The sequence below is a fragment of the Anopheles nili genome, chromosome 2 (assembly GCF_943737925.1).
Source record: "Anopheles nili chromosome 2, idAnoNiliSN_F5_01, whole genome shotgun sequence".
Classification (NCBI taxonomy): domain Eukaryota; kingdom Metazoa; phylum Arthropoda; class Insecta; order Diptera; family Culicidae; genus Anopheles; species Anopheles nili.
The window spans coordinates 59,187,458-59,214,344 of NC_071291.1; the positions used below are offsets into that span (position 1 = coordinate 59,187,458).

The 26,887-nt window shown below is 46.0% G+C and overlaps 3 protein-coding genes across 11 annotated transcripts in view; 2 read left to right on the plus strand and 1 right to left on the minus strand.

Annotated features, from left to right (window-relative positions):
- Positions 1-20,663, plus strand: part of LOC128722093 (ryanodine receptor) — a 30,562-nt gene extending 9,899 nt beyond the window's left edge. For 2 of the 9 annotated variants that reach the window (XM_053815924.1, XM_053815922.1), the window contains 21 exons: positions 1,601-1,700; positions 2,610-2,719; positions 2,791-2,888; positions 2,962-3,186; positions 3,263-4,015; positions 4,095-4,826; positions 4,901-5,038; positions 5,525-5,677; positions 5,748-6,041; positions 6,115-8,698; positions 8,794-8,931; positions 9,388-9,674; positions 9,744-10,411; positions 10,498-11,183; positions 11,257-11,751; positions 11,827-12,060; positions 12,369-12,481; positions 15,029-15,122; positions 15,192-15,440; positions 15,650-19,153; positions 19,245-20,663. In XM_053815924.1, coding sequence (XP_053671899.1) covers positions 1,601-1,700; positions 2,610-2,719; positions 2,791-2,888; positions 2,962-3,186; positions 3,263-4,015; positions 4,095-4,826; positions 4,901-5,038; positions 5,525-5,677; positions 5,748-6,041; positions 6,115-8,698; positions 8,794-8,931; positions 9,388-9,674; positions 9,744-10,411; positions 10,498-11,183; positions 11,257-11,751; positions 11,827-12,060; positions 12,369-12,481; positions 15,029-15,122; positions 15,192-15,440; positions 15,650-19,153; positions 19,245-19,460 — 11,871 coding nt within the window. In that variant the 3' untranslated portion in view covers positions 19,461-20,663. Of the gene's footprint in view, positions 1-417; positions 518-1,600; positions 1,701-2,609; positions 2,720-2,790; positions 2,889-2,961; positions 3,187-3,262; positions 4,016-4,094; positions 4,827-4,900; positions 5,039-5,470; positions 5,678-5,747; positions 6,042-6,114; positions 8,699-8,793; positions 8,932-9,387; positions 9,675-9,743; positions 10,412-10,497; positions 11,184-11,256; positions 11,752-11,826; positions 12,061-12,368; positions 12,482-14,331; positions 14,442-15,028; positions 15,123-15,191; positions 15,446-15,633; positions 19,154-19,244 lie in introns of all 9 variants that reach the window. The other 7 variants (XM_053815920.1, XM_053815918.1, XM_053815916.1 and 4 more) reach the window with 7 other exon arrangements.
- A 362-nt stretch (positions 20,664-21,025) lies between these two features.
- On the minus strand, positions 21,026-25,314 carry LOC128727061 (zinc finger and SCAN domain-containing protein 12-like). Its single transcript, XM_053820926.1, has 6 exons — positions 24,865-25,314; positions 24,145-24,798; positions 22,054-22,765; positions 21,693-21,973; positions 21,281-21,616; positions 21,026-21,201 (listed from the first exon to the last, which is right to left on the minus strand). The coding sequence occupies exons 1-6, from the start codon at positions 25,312-25,314 to the stop codon at positions 21,058-21,060; spliced, it is 2,577 nt and encodes an 858-aa protein (XP_053676901.1). The 3' UTR covers positions 21,026-21,057.
- On the plus strand, positions 23,091-23,634 carry LOC128730511 (transmembrane protein 60). The gene has a single exon (XM_053823561.1). The coding sequence runs from the start codon at positions 23,091-23,093 to the stop codon at positions 23,514-23,516; it is 426 nt and encodes a 141-aa protein (XP_053679536.1). The 3' UTR covers positions 23,517-23,634.
- Positions 25,315-26,887: the final 1,573 nt, after the last annotated feature.

Genomic DNA, 26,887 nt, shown 5'->3' on the forward strand with positions numbered 1-26,887 from the left:
AGGCTGTTCGATGCTCACGCTTTTCGGTCGCGCATACACGTTATGGTTGGCGGGAAACGTTCGGCAGGTCCTCAGGAGCACACCACAAAAAAAACCCTGCACACGACCCCCTCTAGTGCAATGCGACATTTTTACGGCAGAGTGATTGTTCCAAAATTGAGCTGCGCTATTACACGCTGCGTTGTAGTCGCGCGCAAATCGAGAAAGATACTTGACACAGTTTTGTTTCACTCGTTTTCGGTTTTTTCGTTGTTATCTCTTCGATCCGATTCGCTCTCAATCTTACACCTGTTAATTTGGTGTCATCCTCTTTAAACTATTCCTTTATGCACCGTCCAACCCTGATGCACCCTACACGTACCTACCGTTGACCGGGTATCCGGTCGGATGCCCTTAAAATGCTGGCCATTGTTTTAGGCGCGCAAGATGCATCTGCACACGGTCGAAGACTTTGGTAAACGCTATAAGATCGGGGACACCATCGGTTGCTTCATAAACGTCTACGAGAAGAGCATGAGTAAGCCCTTAGCGCAGTTGCGCAGAAGGAAGCCCTGTTTTTTTCTAGCCTTGTATGCGTGTTTTTCTTTTTTGTTTTTTCTTTTTCCTTTCCTACCGTTGTAAACTTATCTGTACTTGTTGCATATCTGTTCTACGGCTGAAACAAACAACTGTCCCAACTTTTTACCTCAAGATTCGTTGTATCACTAGCCTCTACGCAAGACTGTTCCCGTTGGGAGATCATCACTTTTCGTGTTAATTTTGCCATCGTGTATGTTAAGTGTCGTTCCTTTATTTCTCGTATATGACTAAGCGAAGACGTACCTTTTGCCAGTTCACGTTAACTGCAGTCGATCATTTGTCAATGTTTAACATCGCGCAATTTTCGTACTTTTTTCGAAGGTTCCGCTAGCGGTACTAACGGCACAAACAGAGCGCAATTCATGCTCTAAAACTCAGTTATTAACATATTGGAAATTTTGGAGTTAAACGTGAAATAATACAAAATGAAACAATTCAACCTCCTCGATCATTACAATCCACATTGTAACGTACTGGGAAACCATCCTCATCGCGATTCAAATTCTTCCTATTCTTTCTGATTTACTTTTTTCTTTCTCTCTCTCTCTTTCTCTCTCTCTCTCTATTATCTCTTTCGATTGCTTTCCAACACTTTTCATCTATCCGACTGTCCAAAACTCTTTCACAACCTTCTCCGTCCTCGCCGGCACAACCCCGTCGTGGTCGTACGAAATTACGCCTCGCATTCGATTTCGAAACAAATCAACACGCAACACCTGGCACCGGCACACTGGACTTAAATCATGCCAATATTTGGAACCATGGTCACCTACATCGTCTCCTCATCCAACCATCCAACCATGCCGTCTCGGTATCTCTAACTAATGATTGCGTCCTTCATTCCATGTATTGGCATTAATACTGCGACACCGACCAACCCGTCGACGCCACTGTTCTAAATGTCCTAAAATCCAAACAAAAAACCAAACCTTACCCTCTTCCGAATCAACCGAAAATTTATCGTTCCGCGTGTTGGCACATTTTCGATACTCGTTAACACCCTGTGTTAACAACACACCAGGAAGAGAAAGTGTCCGGAGGTGCAACGGAGTCGTTCGGCAAACAGTGGGTACCAGGCGATATTGTCGGTGTTTTTCTTGACTTAGTGGATCATACGATCAGTAAGGATCATTATCAATTATAGATCGACAACTAATAGCTTCTATTCTTACAATAACTTCTTTTACATTAAAAAAAAAAATAAACCAGTATAATTTCGGCTTTTTGCATCGGTATGAAGATTCGCTAATGTTCGACTTAAACAACTTACTTTCTCTACTTTGATTTGTTGCTCATTTTTATACTTATAGACAAACCATCTCTTCAATGCTACATGTGTACAAAACCATTCGGCTGTATGAGCGCTATCGTGCAAACACATGTGCAGTTCATTTAGTACTTAATGCTTATCAAAAAAAAAAAGTCATACGTCTTCCGTAACACGAAACAGCATCACTCTATGTGTGTTACTATAGATCATCACAATTATAATGAATGAAATATAGCATATTTGTTAGCCTAACTAAAACTGTAAACATAATAAATTAATCTTAATCGAGACATTCATTATTGACTTGCTTGTTTCAGTTTAACTTTGTTACACTGGGTACTATTTTGTTGCTAATGCTAACTCTTACCATACCAATTTTGTAAGTTCTCTAATGCTATGCACAGTATAAATCACCTCGATGCTTATGATCTTCATCAAATACCGACCGTGCTCTAGCTACTTCACATTTTGCTTGATGCAGTACAATCGTAATAACTAAGGCATGTGCTAAAACACGCATGAGTTACATCTTTCGCTCCAGTTTGCCATGTTTAGGAAATACATTCGAAGATATACGAGTTGCTATATACTACCGACAATAGTCAGATAAGCGTGCTTCTATAGAGCTTATATCTAGTGCTGTTTGATACTAATTCTTGCTTGTAAATAACCATCCCATACTTACGCGCCCTCTCTCTCTCTAACATGGCACCGTGCCATTCGATACAACACCCTTCATAATGGAAATGACTTTCTTCAGGTTTCTCGTTGAACGGCGAGCTGCTGATGGATGCGCTCGGTGGAGAGACCACCTTTGCCGATGTGACTGCACCGGAAGGTGTTGGCTTTGTGCCGGCGTGCACAATTGGTGTAAGTGTTTGTCGGCTAATCATGGTGTTGTTGGGTAGAAGTAAAACACATTTCGTTGTATCTCCCACCAGATCGGTCAGAAAGCACGAGTCGTCTACGGGCAGGATGTGGATTCGCTCAAATGGTTTACCACTTGCGGTTTGCAAGAAGGTTATGAACCATTCTGCGTGTAAGTAGCACACTGAAAACAGCATTGTCAACAGCGCAATTGTCTTTATGCTGATTTTACATTATTTTCTTAGCAACATGAAACGCCCGGTCACGCACTGGTATACAAAGGATCAGCCGATCTTCGAGAATACGGACGAAATTCCGGAATGTAAAATCGACGTCACGCGTATCCCGGGTGGTGCCGACACACCACCGTGCATGAAGATCTCCCACAACACGTTTGAAACAATGGAAAAAGCGAACTGGGAGTTCTTGCGTCTATCGCTGCCGGTAACATGCGCAAACACCTTCATCAGGTAAGCAGTTTCCCCTGAAAGTGATATCGATCTCAGACAGACGATCTAACAGATGTTCCATGCGCGCTCTTCACAGTGAGACGGAGAAAATGCACCGCTGGGAGGAGATTCGCATTCGTCAGCACCGCCTAATGACGGAAGTCGATCATTCGGCACCGGCGCACTTCGATCACATCATGCGCAGCGGTTTCACGATGAACGACATCAAGGGTTTGCATCGCAACTACTCGGAAGATGCCGCCGAAGCGGATGAGATGATGCGCAATGGTCCACGGCGTCCATCGCGCCATCAGGCTCGAGGTGGGCTTAGCCCGCCCGGCATCGAAATCAATGGCGAAGCAACGAGCGATGGTGAGATGAACGCGTACTCCGACAACGAGCTGGACGGGGGAGACGATCGCAAGAAGCGAGGTCGCAGTCCGTTCCGGTTGTTCGGTAAAAAGCGCGATCAGAGCAAAGACAAGCTAAAGGATCGTCGCACGCCGGAACCGGAACCGCGCAAGAGCAACCTAAAGGCAACGCAACGCGGTCAGCCTTCCCGGTTGTCGAACAGTGATCTGCGAGCTCAACAACCCATGGTACCTGATCGCAAGGGTATGGGTAGCCCGCAGGTTGAGTCGTTCGGTAACGAGGTGTATGATGCGGAATGTCTTCGGTTGATCAACGAGTACTTCTACGGTGTGCGAATCTATCCTGGTCAGGATCCCACGCATGTGTACGTTGGCTGGGTGACTACGCAGTACCACGTGCACAGCAAGGACTTTAGCCAGAACAAGGTTCGCCATGCTGCGATCTACGTCGAGGATGAGAACGAAAAAACCATTGAAATGTAAGTACGAAATGGCATCACGATAGCGTGATTTTGCAGTCGCACCACCAATGGGGTTTTTTTCACCCTCTTTTTCCAGTGTTAATCGTCAGTCATGCTACATGGTCCGGGCGGACGAACTCTTCAACGAAGTCACCCAGGACTCGTCTGGTAAGGGCGCCTCACAGGGTATGTTTGTAGGTTGCTTCGTCGATACGGCCACCGGTACTATTCGGTTCACGTGCGAAGGTAAGGAAACGTCACACGTGTTCCTCATGGAACCGGACACCAAGCTGTTCCCGGCGATCTTCGTCGAAGCGACGAGTAAGGAAATCCTTCAAATTGAGCTGGGTCGTACACCGACTACCTTGCCTTTGTCGGCGGCTGTTCTGCCGACGAGCGATAAGCATATCAACCCTCAGTTCCCACCAAGATTGAAGGTGCAATGTTTGAAGCCTCACCAATGGGCTCGAGTTCCCAATACGGCGCTGCAAGTGCATGCCCTGAAGCTGTCCGACATTCGTGGTTGGTCGATGTTGTGCGAGGATCCAGTGTCGATGCTGGCACTGCACATCCCCGAGGAAGATCGGTGTATCGATATATTGGAGCTGATCGAAATCGATCGTTTGCTGCAGTTCCATGCGCACACGCTCACGCTGTACGCGGCACTTTGCTATCAGTCGAATTACCGTGCGGCTCATGCGCTATGCTCTCACGTCGATCAGAAGCAGCTGCTGTACGCGATCCAATCGGAGTACATGTCCGGTCCGCTGCGGCTTGGGTTTTATGATCTGTTGATTTCGTTGCATCTGGAATCGCACGCTACCACAATGTGAGAATTAGCATGCTTTGGTGGGGCAAAAACTACGTACTAACCAACTATCTTGTGCGTCAAACCCTTTCCAGGGAGGTTTGTAAGAATGAGTACATCATTCCGCTTGGTTCCGAGCTAAAGGACCTCTACATCGATCCGGAAATGTGCCATTCGTTGCGCTCACTGCAGACGCTTTCCGTGCGACCGGAAATGAACATGACCGAGATAGCGTAAGTAGCTCAATCCCTCCGTGATGTGTACTAACCCACTGCAATAATGTGTCACTAAAACACCACAAAATGCGTTCGTCAGAAGAACTCCTTGGATAGAAAGCACGCTTTGGGCACCGCTATTCATGGAATTCTCGCACATTGCTTCTAATTCTAACCACTTGTAACACAACGTGTATCGTAAAGCGGACGATGGAACGAAATGAAACGGGCAATTGATCAAAATTTGAGGACACTTATGAATCCTTCAATCATTCTTTTGGTCTACAAATTAATTGAACAAAAAAAATTTGAACAAAAATATTCAATTCCACACGTTGCTGTTTGCAAGTGTGTTTGCCAGCTCGTTCCATTCGTCTAGACCCTCGTTCATTCATCAACCCCGTCTACCCTGTCCTCAACATTTGCATGCCATTATTCTTCCTTCCCCAGACCCACACCCTCACAATCGAATATGCCGACAATAGTAGCACCAGATTCTTCCAGTGAACCCATACCGGCAATTGACTCGTTATATTCGCCAAGATTCCCACTCGAGGTGGTAAGAGAGTTCGTCATGAGCGCCCTCCAGGAGGCGGTGCTAATCAATCAGGTACACAATCGCGATCCAATCGGAGGATCTAACGAGAACCTGTTCCTGTAAGTATACCGAGCTACGCGACATCCTGGACTGGCTGGACACTCAACAGAACAACCTTACTCGTTTTAGTCCCCTGATCAAGTTGATCGATCGTTTGCTGCTGGTCGGTGTTATCACCAACGAGGACGTAGAAAAGCTGCTCATTATGATCGATCCTGAGACGTGGGATCCGACCTTCGAAAAGGAGGGCAGAGATGAGCATCGTAAGGGACTGCTTACGATGAAGATGGCGGAAGGTGCTAAGCTGCAAATGTGCTACCTACTGCACCATCTGTACGATGTGCAGCTGCGGCATCGCGTTGAGAGTATTATTGCGTTCGCTTTCAACCATGTCGGTGATCTGCAACAGGATCAACTGCGCAGGTACTTTCTCGCGAGTAACTACTCATGCTTCTAAAGGATTCTTCTCAAGTGTATGCTTCGTTCCCATTCGCAGATACATTGAAATCAAGCAATCCGATTTGCCAAGCGCCGTTGCGGCGAAGAAAACGCGAGAGTTCCGTTGTCCACCGCGCGAGCAGATGAACGCGATCCTCGGCTACAAAAATCTCGAGGAGGACGATCTGGAAAACGCATCCTGCGGTCCGGAGCTGCGTGGTCGGTTGATCGAGTTCCACGAAAAGCTGATGGGCAAGGTGTCGTTGAATGCGCTGCAGGAACCCGAGGAGCCTGAAGCTGATAAAATTGAGGATGGCAAACCGGGTGCGCTGAAGAAGCTGTACAACTTCATCAACGCCGTGAAGGAGCTCGAGGAAGATCCCAAAGAACCGGTAGAGGAGGAGAAGAAAACACCGGAAGAAGTGTTCCGCAAGGTGCTGATCAAACAAATCGTATCCTGGGCCGAGGAGTCGCAGATTGAGAACCCGAAGCTTGTGCGCGAGATGTTTGGGCTGCTGGTGCGTCAGTACGACACCATCGGTGAGCTGATCAAGGCTCTGAACAAGACTTACGTGATCAATTCTAAAACCAAGGGTGACGTGGCGAACATGTGGATTGGGTTGAGCCAAATTCGCGCTCTCCTGCCCGTGCAGATGAGCCAGGAAGAAGAGGAGCTAATGCGCAAGCGGCTCTGGAAGCTGGTCAACAATCACACCTTCTTCCAGCATCCGGATCTGATTCGTATTCTGCGCGTGCACGAGAACGTCATGGCGGTCATGATGAACACGCTCGGACGACGTGCTCAGGCGCAGAGCGATGCTCCGGTGCAGACGGCTGATGGAGAAGAATCCGCACCAAAAGAGAAAGATACCTCGCATCAAATGGTGGTCGCTTGCTGTCGCTTCTTGTGCTACTTCTGCCGTACTGGTCGCCAAAACCAGAAGGCTATGTTTGATCATTTCGATTTCTTGCTCGAAAACTCGAACATCTTGCTGTCGAGACCGAGCCTGCGAGGATCGACACCGCTGGATGTTGCGTACTCCAGCTTGATGGAAAACACGGAGCTAGCGTTGGCTCTTCGGGAGCACTATCTGGAGAAGATTGCCATTTATCTGTCGCGTTGCGGTCTTCAGAGTAACTCAGAGCTGATCGAGCGCGGCTATCCCGATCTCGGTTGGGATCCGGTTGAAGGTGAACGGTACCTCGATTTCTTGCGGTTCTGTGTCTGGGTCAACGGTGAAAGCGTTGAAGAAAACGCCAACCTTGTCATTCGTTTGCTGATCCGTCGTCCCGAGTGTCTCGGACCGGCACTGCGTGGTGAAGGTGAAGGTCTGCTGAAGGCCATCATCGATGCCAACAAAATGTCCGAACGCATCTCCGAGCGTCGGAAGATGCAGGACGAAGCCGAAGGCACGATCGCTGGGTTGAATTTCTCCCATCCGCTTCCGGAAGGAGACGACGATGAAGATTACATCGACACTGGTGCTGCTATTCTGTGCTTCTACTGCACGCTCGTTGATTTGCTGGGTCGCTGCGCCCCAGATGCAGCCGTCATCGAGCAGGGTAAAAACGAATCGCTGCGTGCGCGTGCCATTTTGCGATCACTCGTACCGCTGGAAGATCTACAGGGTGTGCTAAGTCTTAAGTTCACGCTGATCAACCCAGCCGTTGGGGAGGACCGACCGAAATCAGACATGCCGTCTGGTCTGGTGCCTGGCCACAAGCAAAGCATCGTGCTGTTCCTCGAGCGAGTGTACGGAATCGAAACGCAGGAGCTGTTCTACCGCTTGCTGGAGGATGCCTTCCTGCCAGATCTGCGCGCTGCCACGATGCTAGATCGCAGCGATGGGTCCGAAAGCGATATGGCGCTCTCGATGAATCGCTACATTGGCAACTCCATTCTGCCGCTGCTTATCAAGCACTCGAAGTTCTACAACGAAGCGGAGAACTACGCCAGCCTTCTGGATGCGACCCTGCACACCGTTTATCGCATGTCCAAGAACCGTATGCTCACCAAGGGCCAGCGTGAAGCCGTTTCCGATTTCCTGGTTGCTCTAACGTCAGCGATGCACCCGGCGATGTTGTTGAAGCTGCTGCGTAAGCTTACGATCGACGTTTCCAAGCTGTCGGAGTACACGACCGTCGCTCTACGTCTGTTGACGCTGCACTACGAACGTTGCGCCAAGTACTACGGTACCACTGGTGGTGGTCAAGCTTCCCAGTTTGGGGCATCGTCGGACGAGGAAAAACGCCTCACCATGTTGCTGTTCTCTAACATTTTCGATTCACTCAGCAACATGGACTACGATCCGGAGTTGTTCGGTAAAGCGCTGCCGTGCTTGATTGCGATCGGTTGTGCGCTTCCACCGGATTACAGCTTGTCCAAAAACTCTGACGACGATCTTTACGGTAAACCCACGGGAGGTGGTCCAGATCAGCCGCATTACAATCCGCAACCCATCGATACGACCGCGGTACAACTGACGAATGATCTGAACCAGATCGTGCAAAAGTTCAGCGAACACTATCACGACGCATGGGCTAGTCGTAAGCTTGAAAATGGATGGACCTACGGTGATCAGTGGTCTGATTCGAACAAAACTCATCCACGTTTGAAACCGTACAACACCCTCAGCGAATACGTAAGTAGATTTGGTTAGGTTTCTGATGCTTCCCGTTGCGGTTCTTGATCCGGATGGTAGATCTAATTGACCTGGCAACGTCTCTCTCGCTTTAGGAACGTGAGCGCTATCGTGAACCGGTCCGAGAAAGCCTGAAGGGACTGTTGGCATTGCACTGGAGAATCGAACACTCCGAGGGTGATGTGCCACTCTCCAACCGTGGCTCGATGCGTCGCCAATCCAAACCCAATCTTGTAAGTAATCAGCTTACCAGCTTGCAATTCCTCCAATGTTTGATCTGATTTCAGAGCACCTCATACTCCGTGAAGCACATGTTTTTATTTCCGTTTGTTGGCATTTGCTTTTATTTCGGAAAAAGGACCTGTGCTCGTTTTATATTCATTTCAAACTGCGACAGTAATCTGAATGTCCTTCTCAAAATCAATGCCGTGTATTCATGACCCTCAAAATTGAACTTCCTTTATTTTCACCTCACTCACCTTGAACCTGTGAACACCTGTATAACGTCCTGGGTGCAACATTTCGGTTCCGGCGCTTTCACATTCGTACGTGTAACATCCTGCTGCGTGTGTTTCTGTGTGTCCCTTTGCGTATTTCCTGTGTGCTGTGTCCTTGTTTGCTTCGTCACAATCGTCACCGTGCACCATCGCTGGGCGTCATCGGTCTGGGAACGTATTTAAATCAACCAGGAATTGCAGGGCGATCAAGGTTCACCGTTCAACTACAACCCGCATCCGGTCGACATGACCAACCTGACACTGAGCAGAGAGATGCAAAACATGGCCGAGCGGTTGGCTGAAAACTCGCACGACATTTGGGCGAAGAAAAAAAACGAAGAGCTCAATCAGTGCGGTGGTGCCATACACGCACAGCTAGTTCCGTACGATTTGCTCACCGATAAGGAGAAACGCAAGGATCGCGAACGCTCGCAGGAGTTCTTGAAGTATCTCCAGTACCAGGGGTTGAAGCTGCACAAGTAAGTAGGCACCCTTTTTAAGGTGTCCCGCTGGTTTGTCTCAAACAGCGCAACTCTTTACTCTTGCAGACCATCTCGAGGACAAACGGAAGAGCCCGGTATGAGTACGGCAGCGATCGAGCTGCGATTCGCCTACTCGTTGCTGGAGAAGCTCATCTCCTACAGTGATCGTGCGACGATCAACATGAAGCTGTTGCGGCCGTCCTCTACGTTCAGCCGACGATCGTCGTTTAAAACCTGCTCGCGAGACATCAAGTTCTTCTCGAAGGTCGTGCTGCCGTTGATGGAGAAATATTTCTCCACCAACCGCAACTACTTCATTGCGATCGCGACGGCCACGAACAATGTCGGGGCGGCTTCGTTGAAGGAGAAGGAAATGGTTGCCGCGCTGTTCTGCAAGCTTGCCAGCTTGCTGCGCTATCGGTTGGCCGCGTTTGGGGCTGATGTACGCATCACCGTACGCTGCTTGCAGGTGCTGGTGAAGAGCATCGACGCTAAATCGTTGGTTAAGAACTGTCCCGAGTTTATTCGCACTTCCATGCTGACGTTCTTCAACAACACGGCTGATGATTTGGGTCAAACGATCGTCAATCTCACGGATGGAAAGTATGATCGTCTGCGTGGCACGCATCTGAAGACGTCTACTTCTTTGGCTTACGTGAATCAAGTCATCTTGCCGATTTTGACATCACTTTTCGACCATTTGGCTGCGTGTGACTATGGAAGCGATTTGTTGTGTAAGTCGGCCATTTTGTTTATAGCTCACTGGCACGTGACTCGCCGTACGCTAACAGTCTTATTTTTCCCCAATTTTCCCCAATAGTGGACGAAATTCAAGTTGCGTCGTACAAGATCCTCTCCGCGCTTTACACCCTCGGTACGGATACGTCCCTGACGCGCGATCGCAAATATCTCAAGACCGAGCTGGAGCGCCACAAACCGGCACTAGGATCGTGCCTGGGAGCCTTCAGCTCCTGCTTCCCGGTGGCGTTCCTCGAACCGCACGCCAACAAGCACAATCCGTTCTCGCTGCTCAATCGCATCGCCGATACCTCGCTGGAAGCGCAGGACATCATGACCAAGATGGAGAGCTGCATGCCGACGCTGGAGTCGATTCTGTCCGAGGTCGATCAGTTTGTGGAGTCGGAAAAAACGTACCAAGAAGCGCAGCACATTATCGACGTCATACTGCCGCTGCTCTGCTCGTACCTGCCGTTCTGGTGGAACCAGGGACCGGATAACGTCAGCCCGCAGACGGGCAATCACGTCACGATGGTTACCGCCGATCACATGAACCATCTGCTGAAGAACGTGCTCAAGATGATTCGCAAAAACATCGCCAACGAGAACGCACCGTGGATGACGCGCATCGCTACGTACACTCAGCAGATCATCATTAACAGCTCCGAGGAGCTGCTTAAGGATGTCTTCCTTCCGTTGGCCGAGCGAGTCAAGAAACGTTGCGACAGCATGTTCCACAAGGAGGAAAGCTTGCGTGGTTTCCTAAAGGTAGGGCATGGTTGATAGCATTTCTTCCTTTTCCTCACCGACTCATCGTGCCTGCCACGTTTCTATGTTTCAGTCTTCCACCGATGATACCTCCCAGATTGAAGCACAAATCCAGGAGGACTGGCAACTGCTAGTCCGCGATATCTACTCGTTCTACCCACTGCTGATCAAGTACGTCGATCTCCAGCGCAACCATTGGCTCAAGGACAATGTTGCCGAGGCGGAGGAGCTGTACAACTACGTGGCGGAGATCTTTAACGTGTGGTCGAAGAGCCAGTACTTCCTTAAGGAGGAGCAGAACTTCATCTCGGCCAACGAGATCGACAACATGGCACTGATCATGCCGACTGCGACTCGCCGCTCGGCCGCCATCTCTGGCGATATGCCAGCGTCCGGTGGTAAGGTGAAGAAGAAGAAGCGCAGCCGTGATAAGAAGCGTGACAAGGATAAGGAAATCCAATCCAGTTTGATGGTAGCCTGTCTTAAGCGTCTGCTGCCGGTTGGATTGAATCTTTTCGCCGGTAAAGAGCAGGAATTAGTCCAGCATTGCAAGGATCGCTATCTTAAGGTTTGTTTAACTGCAATTAGCCTGAATAATACTCAAGCGTCTTAATCGTACCTGTTGTACCTTTATCTTGATTAGAAAATGCCTGAATACGAGGTGATCGAATTTGCACGCACGCAACTCACGCTGCCAGATAAACTCGATCCCGCCGACGAGATGTCCTGGCAGCACTATCTATACTCGAAGCTCGGCAAAAAGGAGCAGATCGTGCAAGATATCGTCGAGAAAACGGACAAAAAGCCCGAAAACAAAATCGAGGACACGGTCGAGCGTATCGTCGCAATGGCTAAGGTTCTTTATGGACTGCACATGGTAAGTGTTCGGATTACACAATACCGATTCACTCAAACACACTCCTGCCCCGTCCTCTTTTCACCATCAGATCTTAAGTCAGTCAATCGAATCGTTCTCCTTCTATGTGTCTAACGCCCTAAGATAGAGTTAACAATTTCATTCCTTCATATGCACATCCCATTCACATTCAGCTGGTACAGCCCGTATTGACCAGACATTGACAATAAAAGATTCAACCAAATTCTGCTCCCCAAAAATATATATATATATTTCATTACGTATTATTTTAAATCAACACAATCAACTTGTATTTCGCTAAACTCTAGATCGACCATCCACAACAACAAAGCAAAAATGTTTACAGAAGTTGCGTCTCGATACAGAGAAAACGAGCGGTTATTGCCTGTTTCAGACAAGTTTCCTTACATTCACTGCCAAGGTTTTATGATTTTCTTATTATTGTACTTCTTCATGGGAGTTTTGTTTTATTCTCTGTTACTTTTTTTTTCTTTCTTATTATTTTCATTTTTCTTTTATTTACAATATCTTTCTTTATGTGCATTAGTTCGTTATTTTCGGTGTTACTTCTTTACCGTTTAAATTCGTTTACTTTTTGCTCATGTTTTCGTTTCTCAACTCACGTTTTGGATTGATTTTTGTTGTGCGTTGTGCATCTATTAATTATTCTTTGTCATGCGTTTCTGTTACACTGGTTTGATTTTTTTCCGTTATTTCTTTTTTGCTACAGCTAACCACATTCGTGACTGCTGTCTCGAATTGTTTGTTAGCCGGGTCTGTGTATTTGTATACTTTTTTTGCTACCTTCAGAAATCGATTTACTATAAACAAACAAAACAACCAAACTACCATTCCAATAAACATCCTAAGATAGCACCAGCAACAACAGCAACAATAGCAATATGAAAAAAAAAAGTCCAAATGCTACCGGTCCTATTACGCGCCCGCTTCGAATTTTCAGCCAGGCAAAGTCATTGGCGCTCAATTGAAGTGTTGTGATTGAATCCTATCATAAATTCCAACGATTCGACTAACCACCCAACAAAACAGCCTACTATAGATTGTGAAATAATGCGCAAGGCTACAAACAGCGCCTACTACGCCTACTGTAACAGAGCACCATGCATACAAATGGAAGTAAAATTCCTGAACGCGATTTAAGCAAAAATCAATTTAAAACAAAATTGGCACCATTATTCTATATCCTGGCGAACTACTACCACACACTTATGTACAGTTACTCACGGTTGGATTGCTATTGACACAATTTCGTCCACCAGAAACCACCTAGCGCTATCGTCCGATATCCGACGACTCCTGTTTCTCTATTTCTATATGCTCCTTTCTCTATCACTTTTTTTTTCTATTCTGCCCCTGCTCTTGCACGATGGAATGTGCCTTTATTTTCTTCCCGTGAATATTCCACAACCACTAAAGCTGCCCGGAACACACCCTTGTTGTCCACTCTTAATTGATTGGTGCATATGCAATCTAATTCAAATAATTTTTTACACCAAACCTTACTCAGGTTGCAGTTGCAAGCTAACTTTAAAATAATTTACCGTTTGGCCAAACATTAATTATGTTATTAAATTTAACATTGATTGAATTAAAATTGTAAATATGTGCACACGATATGGAGTTATGTATGATAGACTTACTTAAGTTCAATTGAAGCTCTGAGATTTTGCTGTAAATGATAACTCTAATTTACACCTTTTATCCATTTCATTTCCGTTTTCTCTATGGAGCAGATATCTCGTACCATTTATATTCAAACATTCATAGATTTCTTTACAATAAACTCTACTTCTTTTACCCCGACAACTTCAGAAAATCATATTAGTTCTTTTCGATTTGGTGCAATATTAACGTACATCTTCTACATTGTTAGTGACGATAATACTGTATAGCTCCATGTAGTTATCAATTGTTTTCGAAATGAATCGTTTTGATTAGATATTTTTTAAACCATCAGTTCGCCCTAAACATTACTTTTGACTAACAGATACTCTATCGACTACATTTGTACTACTAACGATAGCACACCGATCTAGGTTATGTGTACCGTAGATTTTGAAACATTACACACCAAATCGCACCCTTTTCCCATGCTCACTTTCACCATAAACTTACGAATTGCAATAATTCCAACTGGAGAATAATGCCAATTGCAAAACTTTCCCTTCCGAAATAAAAAAAAAGAAACAACAACAGAGATGATAAAGAGAATAATCACTAACCGCTAACTAACTGAACCTATATATATAGGCATGCCGACCTAGATCTAAAGGTCTTAATTGGACACACGTTTTATCACAAGCACGACGCAAAATGGCTGTTGCATGTCTAAGAGCAAAACCAATGTATAGATTGAGCAGGTGACTGAGTCTTCTTTTCTACCCTTTACTGTTATTTATTTTCATGTATTTTACATCTTGTTTACGATTGTTGCTGTTGTTTGTTTTGTGCAGTTTATATCGTTTCGTGCGCGTAGTATTTTTCTCTCTGTTTTTGTTTGTTTTTTCTCTACTACTTTTCCTTCCTTTATATTTTCTTTCTTTCTTTCGATCTTTAGCTACCATGTTTTACGCACTGTATATTTTACTCTTGCACGGTTAACATTTAGTTGAACTTTCTCGCTCCAATCAAGTGTTGAACTTTCGTATGAATTGGAACAATAGAATATTGGAACAACACAAAATGACCTGCAAGTCGCCTTGAACGAGCGAGAAAGCGTACGTGGCGTGAAGATTTTTTTTTTTAATTTTGAAGCTTATTTCTTGTGTTTAATGCTGACTGTTACTTTTCAGTTGTTTCTGATGTTTGTGCCTTTGGTTGTTCCGGGTGTTTCTACCATTGTAAATGGGTTAGGGTATTATTCGTAAATTGACACTGATATACTTTCCTTTCCGTTTTTTTTTTGAATTTTTGCAAACAAAACGGCATTAACTAAACATCGTTATAGACACCGTGCTTGCAATATCTTTGCCCGAAGCTACTCGGAACTGTGGCTGGAGGATGAGAACGTCGGGCAGGAAGTCATGATAGAGGATCTGACGGTAAGCTTGTGCAAGCTATTCGCAATGGTTCGTGAGCTTTCATCTTTACTTTTCGTTCACTGTTTTTAGCAAACATTTGAAGATGCCGAAAAGAAGAAAAAAGACGAAGAAGAAGAGGAAGGCAAACCGGACCCACTGACCCAGCTCGTGACGACGTTCTGCCGCGGTGCAATGACGGAGCGTAGCGGTGCCCTGCAGGAAGACCCTCTGTACATGTCCTACGCCAGCATTGTCGCACGATCTTGCGGTGAAGAAGAGGAAGAAGGTGGCGACGAAGAGGAAGGTGCTGGAGAAGACGAAGGTGGTGCTAGCATCCATGTGAGTAGAGCATTCGGTGCTTAATAGTATGTATAAGGTTGTTTCGAAACTAAACTGCGCCTTTAACAAATTCATGCTTAACCAGACTATGGGAAAACTAATGGTAGGTCGCAACCATACTAGCTTACAATGTTGAGGAACAAAATCTCCACAATCCACATCCTTCTTGGTATTAACTTTGTCTCTTCTGGCCGTTTGCTTATCTGCAGGAACAAGAAATGGAAAAACAGAAGCTGCTGTTCCACCAGGCCCGGTTGGCGAATCGTGGCGTGGCAGAGATGGTTCTTCTGCATATATCCGCCTCGAAGGGTGTTCCGTCGGAGATGGTCATGCGAACGCTTGAGCTCGGTATTGCCGTGCTGCGCGGTGGTAACATCGACATCCAAATGGGCATGTTGAACCACCTGAAGGAGAAGAAGGACGTTGGGTTCTTCACCTCGATCGCGGGTCTAATGAACTCATGCAGCGTGCTGGATTTGGATGCGTTTGAGCGTAATACGAAAGCGGAAGGTTTGGGCGTCGGATCGGAAGGTGCAGCCGGCGAGAAGAACATGCACGATGCCGAGTTTACTTGCGCACTGTTCCGCTTCATTCAGCTGACTTGCGAGGGCCACAATCTGGACTGGCAGAACTACCTGCGTACGCAGGCCGGTAACACGACCACCGTCAATGTGGTCATCTGTACCGTCGATTATCTGCTGCGATTGCAGGAGTCGATCATGGACTTTTACTGGCATTACTCCAGCAAGGAGCTGATCGACCCAGCCGGTAAGGCGAACTTCTTCAAAGCCATCGGCGTCGCTAGCCAGGTGTTCAACACGCTCACTGAAGTCATCCAGGGTCCGTGTACGCAGAACCAGCAGGCACTGGCCCACTCGCGTCTGTGGGATGCCGTCGGTGGTTTCCTGTTCCTGTTCTCGCACATGCAGGACAAGCTGTCGAAGCATTCGAGCCAGGTGGATCTGCTCAAGGAGCTGCTGAATCTGCAGAAGGACATGATCACCATGATGCTCTCGATGCTGGAAGGTAACGTTGTGAACGGCACCATCGGTAAGCAGATGGTGGACACGCTGGTCGAGTCGGCCTCGAATGTGGAGCTGATTCTGAAGTACTTCGACATGTTCCTGAAGCTGAAGGATTTAACCTCCACGCCGAGCTTCATGGAGATCGACAGCAACGGGGACGGATGGATTCTGCCGAAGGATTTCCGCGAAAAGATGGAACAACAGAAAAGCTACACGCCGGAGGAGATCAACTTCTTGCTCGCGTGCTGCGAAACGAACCACGACGGCAAGATCGACTACATCGGCTTCGTCGACCGGTTCCACGAGCCGGCCAAGGAGATTGGCTTCAATTTGGCCGTCCTGCTGACGAATCTCTCCGAGCACATGCCGAACGAGCCACGCCTGGCGCGGTTCCTCGAAACTGCTGGTTCGGTGCTGAACTACTTCGAATCGTTCCTTGGACGCATCGAGATCATGGGCTCGTCCAAGCGCATCGAGCGGGTGTACTTCGAGATCAAGGAGGCAAACATCGAGCAGTGGGAGAAACCACAGATCAAGGAATCGAAGCGTGCCTTCTTCTACTCGATCGTCACCGAGGGCGGTGATAAGGAGAAGCTGGAAGCGTTCGTCAACTTCTGCGAGGATGCGATCTTTGAAATGACGCACGCTTCGGGCCTGATGGCGAGCGATGACGATGGTGGAACCGTACGCCGCGATCAGTCGTTCACGTACATCAGCGAGGAGGAGGAAGAACGTGCCGCTAGGGATCCGATCAAGCGCACCATCCAGGCGGTGAAAGACGGGCTGTCCTACTCGATGTACATGATCAGTCCGTCCAATATCAAGCACCAGATCACCGTACTGCAGACGAAATCATTCCCCGAAATTATTGTTGGATTCTTCAAGATGATCTTCTACGCGTTCTACTACTCCGGGTTTGGCGTGTCGGTGGTTATTAAGTACTTGGTCAACATCCTGATGTCGCTGATGCGAGGCCCTGCGCAGGAAGCGGAAGAGGCGGTCCCGGAGGCGGAACCATCGCTTCGCGCACTCCCACCGCTACCGCTAGAGGAACCACCGGGAACGGTGCAGGCGTTCGGGTTGGACATCAGCAAGGAAGAGAACGGACAGTACCGCATGGCACCACACGAATCTCCGGCCCTGAGTCCGTCATCCTCGATTGAGGAGACCGGCGAAAGCAGCCCCGAAGATGGTACCGCCGAGCTGACCGGTGAAGGTGTTCCTCCGGGCGAGCAGATGACGCTGGTCGATCTGCTTGGCGGAGAAGCAGCGAAACGTGCCGCTCAGGAACGTACCGAAGCGCAGAAAGCACAAGAAGCTACTCTCGCGAGCATTGAGGCGGAATCGAAGAAGGCTTCGGCTGAAACGAAGGAACCGGCCGCTGTCCACCAGATCGATTTCTCTAAGTACACGAAGAAGTGCGTCAGCTATCTGGCTAGGAACTTCTACAATCTCAAGTACGTTGCGCTGGTGCTGGCGTTCTGCATCAATTTCATGCTGCTGTTCTACAAAGTAACGACCTTTGGCGATGAGGAAGACGGTGAGGGTTCGGGCGAAAGCCTAATGGGACTCGGTTCCGGGTTGGGCTCCGGCCTGGGCATTCTGGAAACGGGCTCGGGCGGTGGCGAAGGTGGCAGCGGTGATGGAGAAGGCGAAGAGGAAGACCCACTCGAGAAGGTGGAGGTGGACGAGGACTTCTTCTACATGGAGCACGTGCTGCGTGTGGCCGCCATGCTGCACAGTTTGGTGTCGCTGGCAATGCTGATCGCGTACTATCACCTCAAGGTACCGCTGGCCATCTTCAAGCGTGAGAAGGAAATCGCTCGACGCCTCGAGTTCGACGGGCTTTTCATCGCCGAGCAGCCGGAGGACGATGACATCAAGTCGCACTGGGACAAGCTGGTCATATCGGCGAAAACGTTCCCCGTCAACTACTGGGACAAGTTCGTGAAGAAGAAGGTCCGCCAGAAGTACAGCGAAACGTACGATTTCGATTCGATCTCGAACCTGCTGGGCATGGAGAAGACGGCATTTGCGGCGCAGGAAGCGAACGAGGGCGGTGGGTTCTTCCACTTTATCGCGAACATTGACTGGCGCTACCAGATCTGGAAGGCGGGTGTGACGATCACGGACAACTCGTTCCTGTACTCGCTCTGGTACTTTACGTTCTCGGTCATGGGCAACTTCAATCAGTTCTTCTTCGCCGCCCATCTGCTCGATGTTGCGGTCGGGTTTAAGACGCTCCGGACGATCCTGCAGTCGGTAACGCACAACGGCAAGCAGCTGGTGCTGACGGTCATGCTGCTCACGATCATCGTCTACATCTACACGGTCATCGCGTTCAACTTCTTCCGCAAGTTCTACGTCCAGGAGGACGATGACGGTGAAGAGGGCGACCGAAAGTGTCACGACATGGCGACCTGCTTCGTGTTCCATCTGTACAAGGGTGTACGGGCGGGCGGTGGCATTGGTGACGAGATCGGTGATCCGGATGGCGATGAGTACGAGGTGTACCGCATCCTGTTCGACATCACGTTCTTCTTCTTCGTCATCGTCATCCTGTTGGCCATCATCCAGGGTTTGATCATTGACGCGTTCGGTGAGCTGCGTGATCAGCTCGAATCCGTCAAGGAGGATATGGAGTCCAACTGCTTCATCTGTGGCATAGGCAAGGACTACTTCGATAAGGTATGAGCGAGCCGCCCAGTGCGCAGTAAGGCCGCCCGGACGCCCGAAGATCAGCACACTTGTAACGCTTGCTTTTCATTTCATTGCACAGGTACCGCACGGGTTCGATACGCACGTGGCCCAGGAGCACAACCTGGCCAACTACATGTTCTTCCTGATGCATTTAATCAACAAACCGGACACGGAGTACACCGGTCAAGAGACGTACGTGTGGAACATGTACCAGCAGCGTTGCTGGGACTTCTTCCCCGTCGGTGACTGCTTCAGAAAGCAGTACGAGGATGAGCTGGGCGGTGGTGGCAGCTAAAATATGCTCCCCGGCTGACCACCGTTGCCCAATGGGATGGATGAGCCCTAACCTCACAAAACGCGCGGTTGCACTGCATCACAAAGCCCCCCAAAACCAAAGAACAAACGCACAATCATGGTAGCGAGCGACAAGCGGCTCGATCTTTTGCGATCGATCGAATCGAGTGCGATCGATAGGGATTGTAAAGTTTTTGACTTTCATGTAAATTTTTGCTCCATCTACCTATAGAGTTTTTCCAATCCCCCCAACATTTTAATCCACGTAGTGTTTCTACAATTTTTCTACCCAGCCCAGGGCGCCCGGCCCGGAAGCGACTTGGGGAAGTTCAAACTACCTGTCCAAACGTTAGATCGTTGTAACGAAATTTTACTACACTTAAAACAGCTCGTCAGCTTGATCTTTTTTTCTCTCCGCACGCCAAAATGGCCGATCGTCCACACAATTCGAGCCGCCGCATTCCCGTAAGCGAACGGAAATGGGCCATTTTTTCGCGAATGTTCCGCGAACCAAACTACGAGAGGATCGCGCGTGATCGAGATTGAAGTAATGTAGACTATGGTTGTTAGTTCAAATTACCATTTGTGAGATACAACGCGCATTGGCGGTACTGCGTGTGACGCCGATCGACATTCGAATCATCGAACGATAAAACTGTTTCCCTTAGTTATGTTTTTGACGATTTTGGAATCCAACTTTTGTAAGCGTTACAAGGGGCTGGTCGGTTTTTTTTCTTCTGTTTTAACTGCCTTGATTTATTGCTACTCCCCTGCGTAACTAGCCAACCGCATTCGGAAAACGGCAAGTGACTTTTTTGTTGTCGTTGGTTTGCACTGTTTGTTGTTTTCCCGCTGAAACAAAACGCATTGTCTCCTGTAGGTTAAGTTTTACTTTCGTTTACAATTTGATCGCTGAAATTGCAACGGTTTTCAAGGTGAAGTGTCTTTTGGCGTTTGCTCCGCCCGACAGCTGCCTGCCTATTTTTTTGTTCTCTAAACTGCTGCAGTTATACTATCGTTTTCAATTACTCGCCCAGCTCAAGCTATGAACCGGCGCGATTATCTGAACCATTTTTATCAAACTATCAAAAACCCAATCACACACACACACACTAGTAATAGTAGTTATCTACATTTTAAATAAAGAAATTCTAGTTAACTTATGAGAATTTTTAAGTAAATAAAATTTAATTATTGAAATCTACCGCTATATTTGAAACACTTGCTCTTATGCATGCTTGCAAATGAAAGAAATGCATTAGTGCGACTACTTCAAAGCTAAGCTACGTATAATAATTGAGGTAAAACCCACATTTCAACCACATCACCACGCTTCAACAGTTTTACGGAATCCTTTTTGCAACTTGAAAGCTCCAAAAAGATATCAAAAATTTCGTTTGAACGACCTGATACAAAAAATGTTACCAAATTAAAAGTGATCAGCACCGAATCGAACGCACAAACTAATCTAATAGTCCGTTTCTTTCCATTGTGAATAATGTACTGTACAAGTTCAGCTAAAATTAACATCCTGATGAGATGTTTTATTATTTATTTATCATACGCTTTAATTATGGTTCACCACCAGCGGTTACACTTTAGTCTTCCTGTGCAATAAAATTAGTCCACTCCGAATCTGGTATTTTGCTGATCAACCCCATGTTGGCGGTACTACTACTACTAGCCGCTGAGTCGACCAATATTTCGGCTTCTTCCTCTGGGTTCTCATTCGAAATATAGTACTGCAAAGAGGGAACCAATTATAAGCGAAATATTCATCACCTCACCTCAGAAGCCGGCTGGGGTATGATATCGCATTACCTCTTCCGTTTCATCGATAATATCATCCGTGTTTTTATCCTCTTCGTATATGACGTGCATTTTTGGTTCCTCCTCGTAGTCTTCACCGTCAACAAACTGCTGGTCATCGGTTGCCATCGGTTCCGATTCGAACTCTAGCGTATCATTGCCGGTAATGCGCGGCTGATTGACTACGATCGTGTCTCTCAGATGGCCCCGTTTCTGCATGTGCGCGTACAGATGCGACTTGCGCATGAAACCCGATCCGCACGTTACGCACTCGAACGGCTTTTTGTCGCTGTGTACATAGCGATGCGCATTCCGATTATCCGGACTGTTGAACGTTTTGTGGCACACCTGCGAAGTAAAGTGATCTTACGTTATCAAACGGAACCAGATACCATGGGGGAGGTTTTATCCGTTGCTTGCTTACCTCACAGGCGTATGGTTTCATCCCGGTGTGGATGCGCTTATGCTTATGGAAATGCTCCGGATACACAAAGGTCGCCGGGCAGAGTTCACATTTGTAGGGCCGCTCACCGGTATGCGCCGCTCTGGTGTGATAAAGCAGTAACCGTCGTCGTTTGAAGCAAGCGCCACAATCCTCACACTTGAACCGTTTGTCGTTCAAATGCGTCAATCGTCGGTGGGAATAGAGGTTCGATCGCTGGGCAAAACTGGCATCGCACATGTCACACGAAAACGGTTTTTCTCCTACGAATCAAAACACAAAAATTATGATAAATTAAGCACCGCTTTCCCTATCCGTTGTCCACGACCATACGATCACTAACCTGTATGCGTACGCTCATGATCTAGGATGTCCGACTTTCGAGCAAACGCTTTTCCGCAGGTCCGGCAAACGAAGGGCCTCAGGTCGGTATGGATTATTTTATGCACATTAAGGTTGTGCTGCGACAGGAACGTTTTCCCACAGTCACTACACTCGTAGTCCCGCACGCCCTTATGCGTGCGCTCGTGTTGCACTAGATTATTGCGATTGTAGAACGAACTGCCGCACTCGTTGCACGTGAACGTACGGGTACGTTCTTTGTGCGTCTTCATATGAACAGTCAGAACGTACTTAGAAGTGAAGTCTTTCGAGCATACGGTGCACTTGTGCGGACGTATACCGGAGTGTTTGTTCATGTGTATATCTAGGAATGCCTTCGACATGTACTCCTTGTCGCAAATTTTGCAGACCCACGGTTTGGTCGAGGAACTAGAGTGTGTTTTGCCGTGTACTCGCAGGGCACGTAAGCTGGAAAACTTCTCGTTGCAAACGACACATTTAAACTCCATCGCTTCTTCCTGCTTGTGTTGGTCCATGTGCTCGTTGTAGGTAGCACTCCGATAGAAAACTGCATCGCACTGTTCGCAAACAAGTATATTTTTGTCGTGTTCCTTCCTCAAATGCTCCGCAATGGTTTTCACGTTGTACGAAGCCACCTGACCGTCGGTCGAGCATAGGGTGCAGTAATACATTTCCTCTATTTTAATGAACAGCTGAAATTAAAATTGTGTATTAATTTTCCATTATTCAAAACTGCATGCTTTGGTGCATCCGATACAATTATTTCATCAATTTTCTTCCCTTTTGAAATATTTCAAACACTTTTGAAATATTTCAATAAAAAAGGTAACTTCATTGACAACCACATCTGGGAATGTTTCCCTTTTTGACAAGCTCCAAGCATTAATAATAAACAAACTTTAACAAAGTCTAGCACAACAATTTGCGGTATATTTATCTAATTCTACATAAGAATACGTTGAAAACAAAAATCATCCGGGTTTGATAGCACCTTCCAGCTACTCAACAGCATACCGGATGGGTTTCGTACAACGTGCTCTGTTTACATGGTTCATATTGCTAGTGTTCCTTGTGGTGCTTTGCCTTCGCTTAGAGAATCGGATCTACTGGAACTGGTTTCTAGTTTTCATCCCACTATGGTTTTACGACATCATACTAGTAACATGGGCCGTAATCGAAATCGTCCAAAGGCAACATGCCAACCGGCTAATCTCGTTGCATCATTACAAGTACTACGTAGTGGGAATAGTGTTGAAAATATTCTCCCAAATCACCATCTGCCTGAAGCTGGAGTACAAATCGATTCCCATGTACATAATGATGATCCCGATTTGGATGCTGCTCGCATTACTTATCGTGTTTGTCGGTACACATCTGCAGCCAAAGCCACGCTCCATTGGTTCAAACAGGAGCAACCGACAATCCACAGGCGTATCCTCCTGAGGGTATTTGAAACTTCGCGTTTGCGAAATCGAACCAAGCGCAACGGAATAAACTCGAGGATTAAAAGCGTTTATAATAGTCCTAATGGCTTGTCGTGTCATTGCAACGTTGGTGCAATGCAAAGGAAAAACAAGCAAAGATATTGTAAATTATCGACCATTTCCATGATACGAAATTTCTAAACTAGAATAAGAATTATATAGTTTGTTGTAAATTTAGCGTATGCTTACACTGTAATAAAGCAATTATCGGTACGAATATTGCATATAATCTTAATGTGCACAGTATTTGTTATCAGTACAAACGGTTAGATCCCAGACACCCAATATCACATTCGATACGTGGCATTCAGATCTATTTGAAGGTTGAATCTACCAAAACATTTCTCAGAAATATCTGACAAATTTTTAAATCATTTATGTCAACATTTGTTCATGCGGAACATTTAAATCCTCAAAGTACGCTTTACGAAACAATATCGTATGACAAACTCTTGACTCTCGTACTCTAACTGTTCTTCTATATATACATGATTTTGTTTAAAAAAGATATGTTTTACTATTATGGCGATTTTGACAAGCAAAAATATGATTTAAAAGCAAAATTTGTATGTAAAATAGCCACTCACCGGTTGTAAACTGTTACTCTCCATTGACGGTGACTCTGGCGGTGGCGGTGCACTAGAGACCTCTTCGGTGATCGGTTCGTAGACAACGGGTGAATTTTCGTCCTCTACTTCTTCGGATGCATTCTCTGCAATCTGCGACGAATTGTCGATGACAACTTCATCGTATTCCAGCAAGCAGTCAGTGTTCGCTGCGTTGATGGTCGTTATTTGCGACTGTCCTTCCGCAAGATTGTACGATTCAATCACATCATCGTAAATGCAATAAATTGATGAACCATCTTCACCGGTAACTTCTACAATACCCTCATTCGATTCACTAATTAACCGTTCCAGCGTTTCCGCATTTGTTACATGCGTGATGGTTTTCTTCAGCAAATCCACCGACTCTTGTGAGTGATGCTCAACTGTTCTATCCTCTGAACCGTGTATAAGATGTACCTCTTCGGTTTTTGCTTTCTTTGAATAGCACTGATTCGCATTAACAAGTACACTCGGCTGACTCAAAGTATTTGAATGGCCATTATTTGAGTCTGTCGTCGATTGCCATACGATACCTAGCTTTGGGAACCCATTTTCTATTTGTTCAGGCGACGGATCCGTTTCTACGGAATCTGCGTCTAGCCCTTCTAACCGAAACACTTCCTCCATGGACATCTAAAATGTTAACAAAAACAAATAAACGGGTGTTTTTCACTTCAACACCATCCATCCATTGCTTACCAATTCCTTGTTGAAGGTCTGCAGGTCGCTATCAAGTTGCTCGCTATCCTCTGCGGCGACCGTGTGTTCCTTCAGATCCTTTTCGGTCAACCCGGCCAGCTTCATCACGGTTTGATTGTAGGCCATCGTCATCTCCACACGAATCGTTTCCATTCTCTGCACAAGCGATTGAAACTCTAAACACAACATGTTACAATTCACACATATTATCTGCGAATGGCACAGCTCTGGTGAGACGTCTAGCTCCAAAATGTCGCATAGTATTTTGGCCGGTGAGTGAACTCCTTCCTCCGGTTCCACGAATAAAGAGTAAAAGCCATTTTGTAGTGCTGGAAAATGACACACATAGCAATAAGGATGAAGCCGGGCATCACTTTCTTCAAGTGTCTGGAGATCATCTGGTTGCGGCTCGTTGTTGCTCTGGAAATAATCAACATACAGCGAAAACATGTTAGGCAACTGTCGCAGATCACTACGCCTGTGTATATTGGGGCCCATATCCTACGGTCCTAGCCGCACGTGATAGGTTTATCTATGTTTGAAACTACATTAACTCATGTTTAAAGCTTTTGAATCACTAACCATCTTCAGCACAACGATTTGTTTACGTACAAAACTGATAGTAAATAAAAAATCGCATGGATTTTCACTATCGAATGTTGCCAACAATGACCAGTGACAGCTGTCACCGTCGCAGAGCTAAAGAGGGAACGGAGGCGTTCCACAACTTATTTTACGACGAATAATAAGAAGAATAAGTTTCATGAATGGCTGTAATATTTGCAGGGTTCTTTTCAAAATACGATTTAAATAGTTTGCAAGAAAATTAACAATTATATATTTAAAATACTATGACACGTATTCTATTATTTATATACAAAATTTTCTCCAACATTAAAAAAATAGACGATAATTTTGTGTATTCTTTCATTTTATTATTCCACTGGTGCATTGATTGCATTTATGCATTGATGCATTGATGCATTAATGCATAGATGCATTGATTGCATTGATGCATACATTTCATAAGCTAAATATCAAAGTAGTAGCTATCAAGCTATTACATTATTTATGTATAATGAATTAATTGATCAAAACCATCAAGAACATAACTCTCATCACTCATAAATGTATCCTTCAACAAGGATACATATATTAATTTCTAGTTTTATTTATATTTTTACGCTCCTATTAATGTACTTTCATGGATTTACTAAATGTATAGTAATAATCTCCGATACGGACGTTGTCAAGACTCAATATTTTTTGCTCAAAAAATTTCAAAAACAAAAAAAATCGTCATATCATTTGTTTTAAACATAATTCCTGCTTGAAGCATTGCTTTGCGTTCACAAATGATAATTAGTTGTTTTTTTTTAACTCAAACTACAAGAATGTTAAAAGGGTATTTCTTTGTGAAGCAATAGTTAACGAAATATTTGTTTGCATAGATCTATTGAAACGATTTAATAAAAAAACGGATATTTGAGCACAGCTTTTGCATACTGTTGTGGTTGCAGTGCAGTAATAGTATGTTGTTTTTGGGGCGCATGTAGAAGAATACGCGTAGCACGTGGCCGTATGAAAAATAACCGTGTAAAAATCATACTTACCACGAAGAATAAAATATCACTATCAAAACTGAGCTCATTTTATACCAAAATACAAAATGTTCTTTTGCAAATAAACGAAATTGACAAATGCTAAAGTATATGCAGCAAAAATTCGTATGAAATCGGGTATCTTGTTAAAAAACGGATGGTAAAAATAAAGTTTCATTATTATCAACTCTACATCTAATACTAATTTTTGTACTATGACTTCTAGTCAGGTTAGATAACAATTCTGACGGCTATCATAGAACATAGCCGCTCTTTGCACATTGTTCCTTTTCAAATTTCTCGATATCTCTCAAATAACTATGTTGAAATATGTAGATCCTTCCATATGACATGTGTTTAAAATATGTTGAATCCTTGAAATCTGTTGACCCATTGGCAATTCAAATGCGAACTTGCCATGA

What these genes read in the sequence shown, in the direction of transcription:
- LOC128730511 (XM_053823561.1), top strand. Translation starts at nt 23,091, where the DNA reads ATGGGTTTCGTACAACGTGCTCTGTTTACATGGTTCATATTGCTAGTG.
- LOC128727061 (XM_053820926.1), bottom strand. Translation starts at nt 25,314, where the DNA reads ATGTTTTCGCTGTATGTTGATTATTTCCAGAGCAACAACGAGCCGCAA. An exon ending in AGAGTAACAGTTTACAACCG is followed by an intron (nt 22,766 to 24,144) that starts GTGAGTGGCTAT and finishes TTTTAATTTCAG; the next exon opens with CTGTTCATTAAAATAGAGGA. An exon ending in TTATCGATGAAACGGAAGAG is followed by an intron (nt 21,202 to 21,280) that starts GTAATGCGATAT and finishes CCCTCTTTGCAG; the next exon opens with TACTATATTTCGAATGAGAA.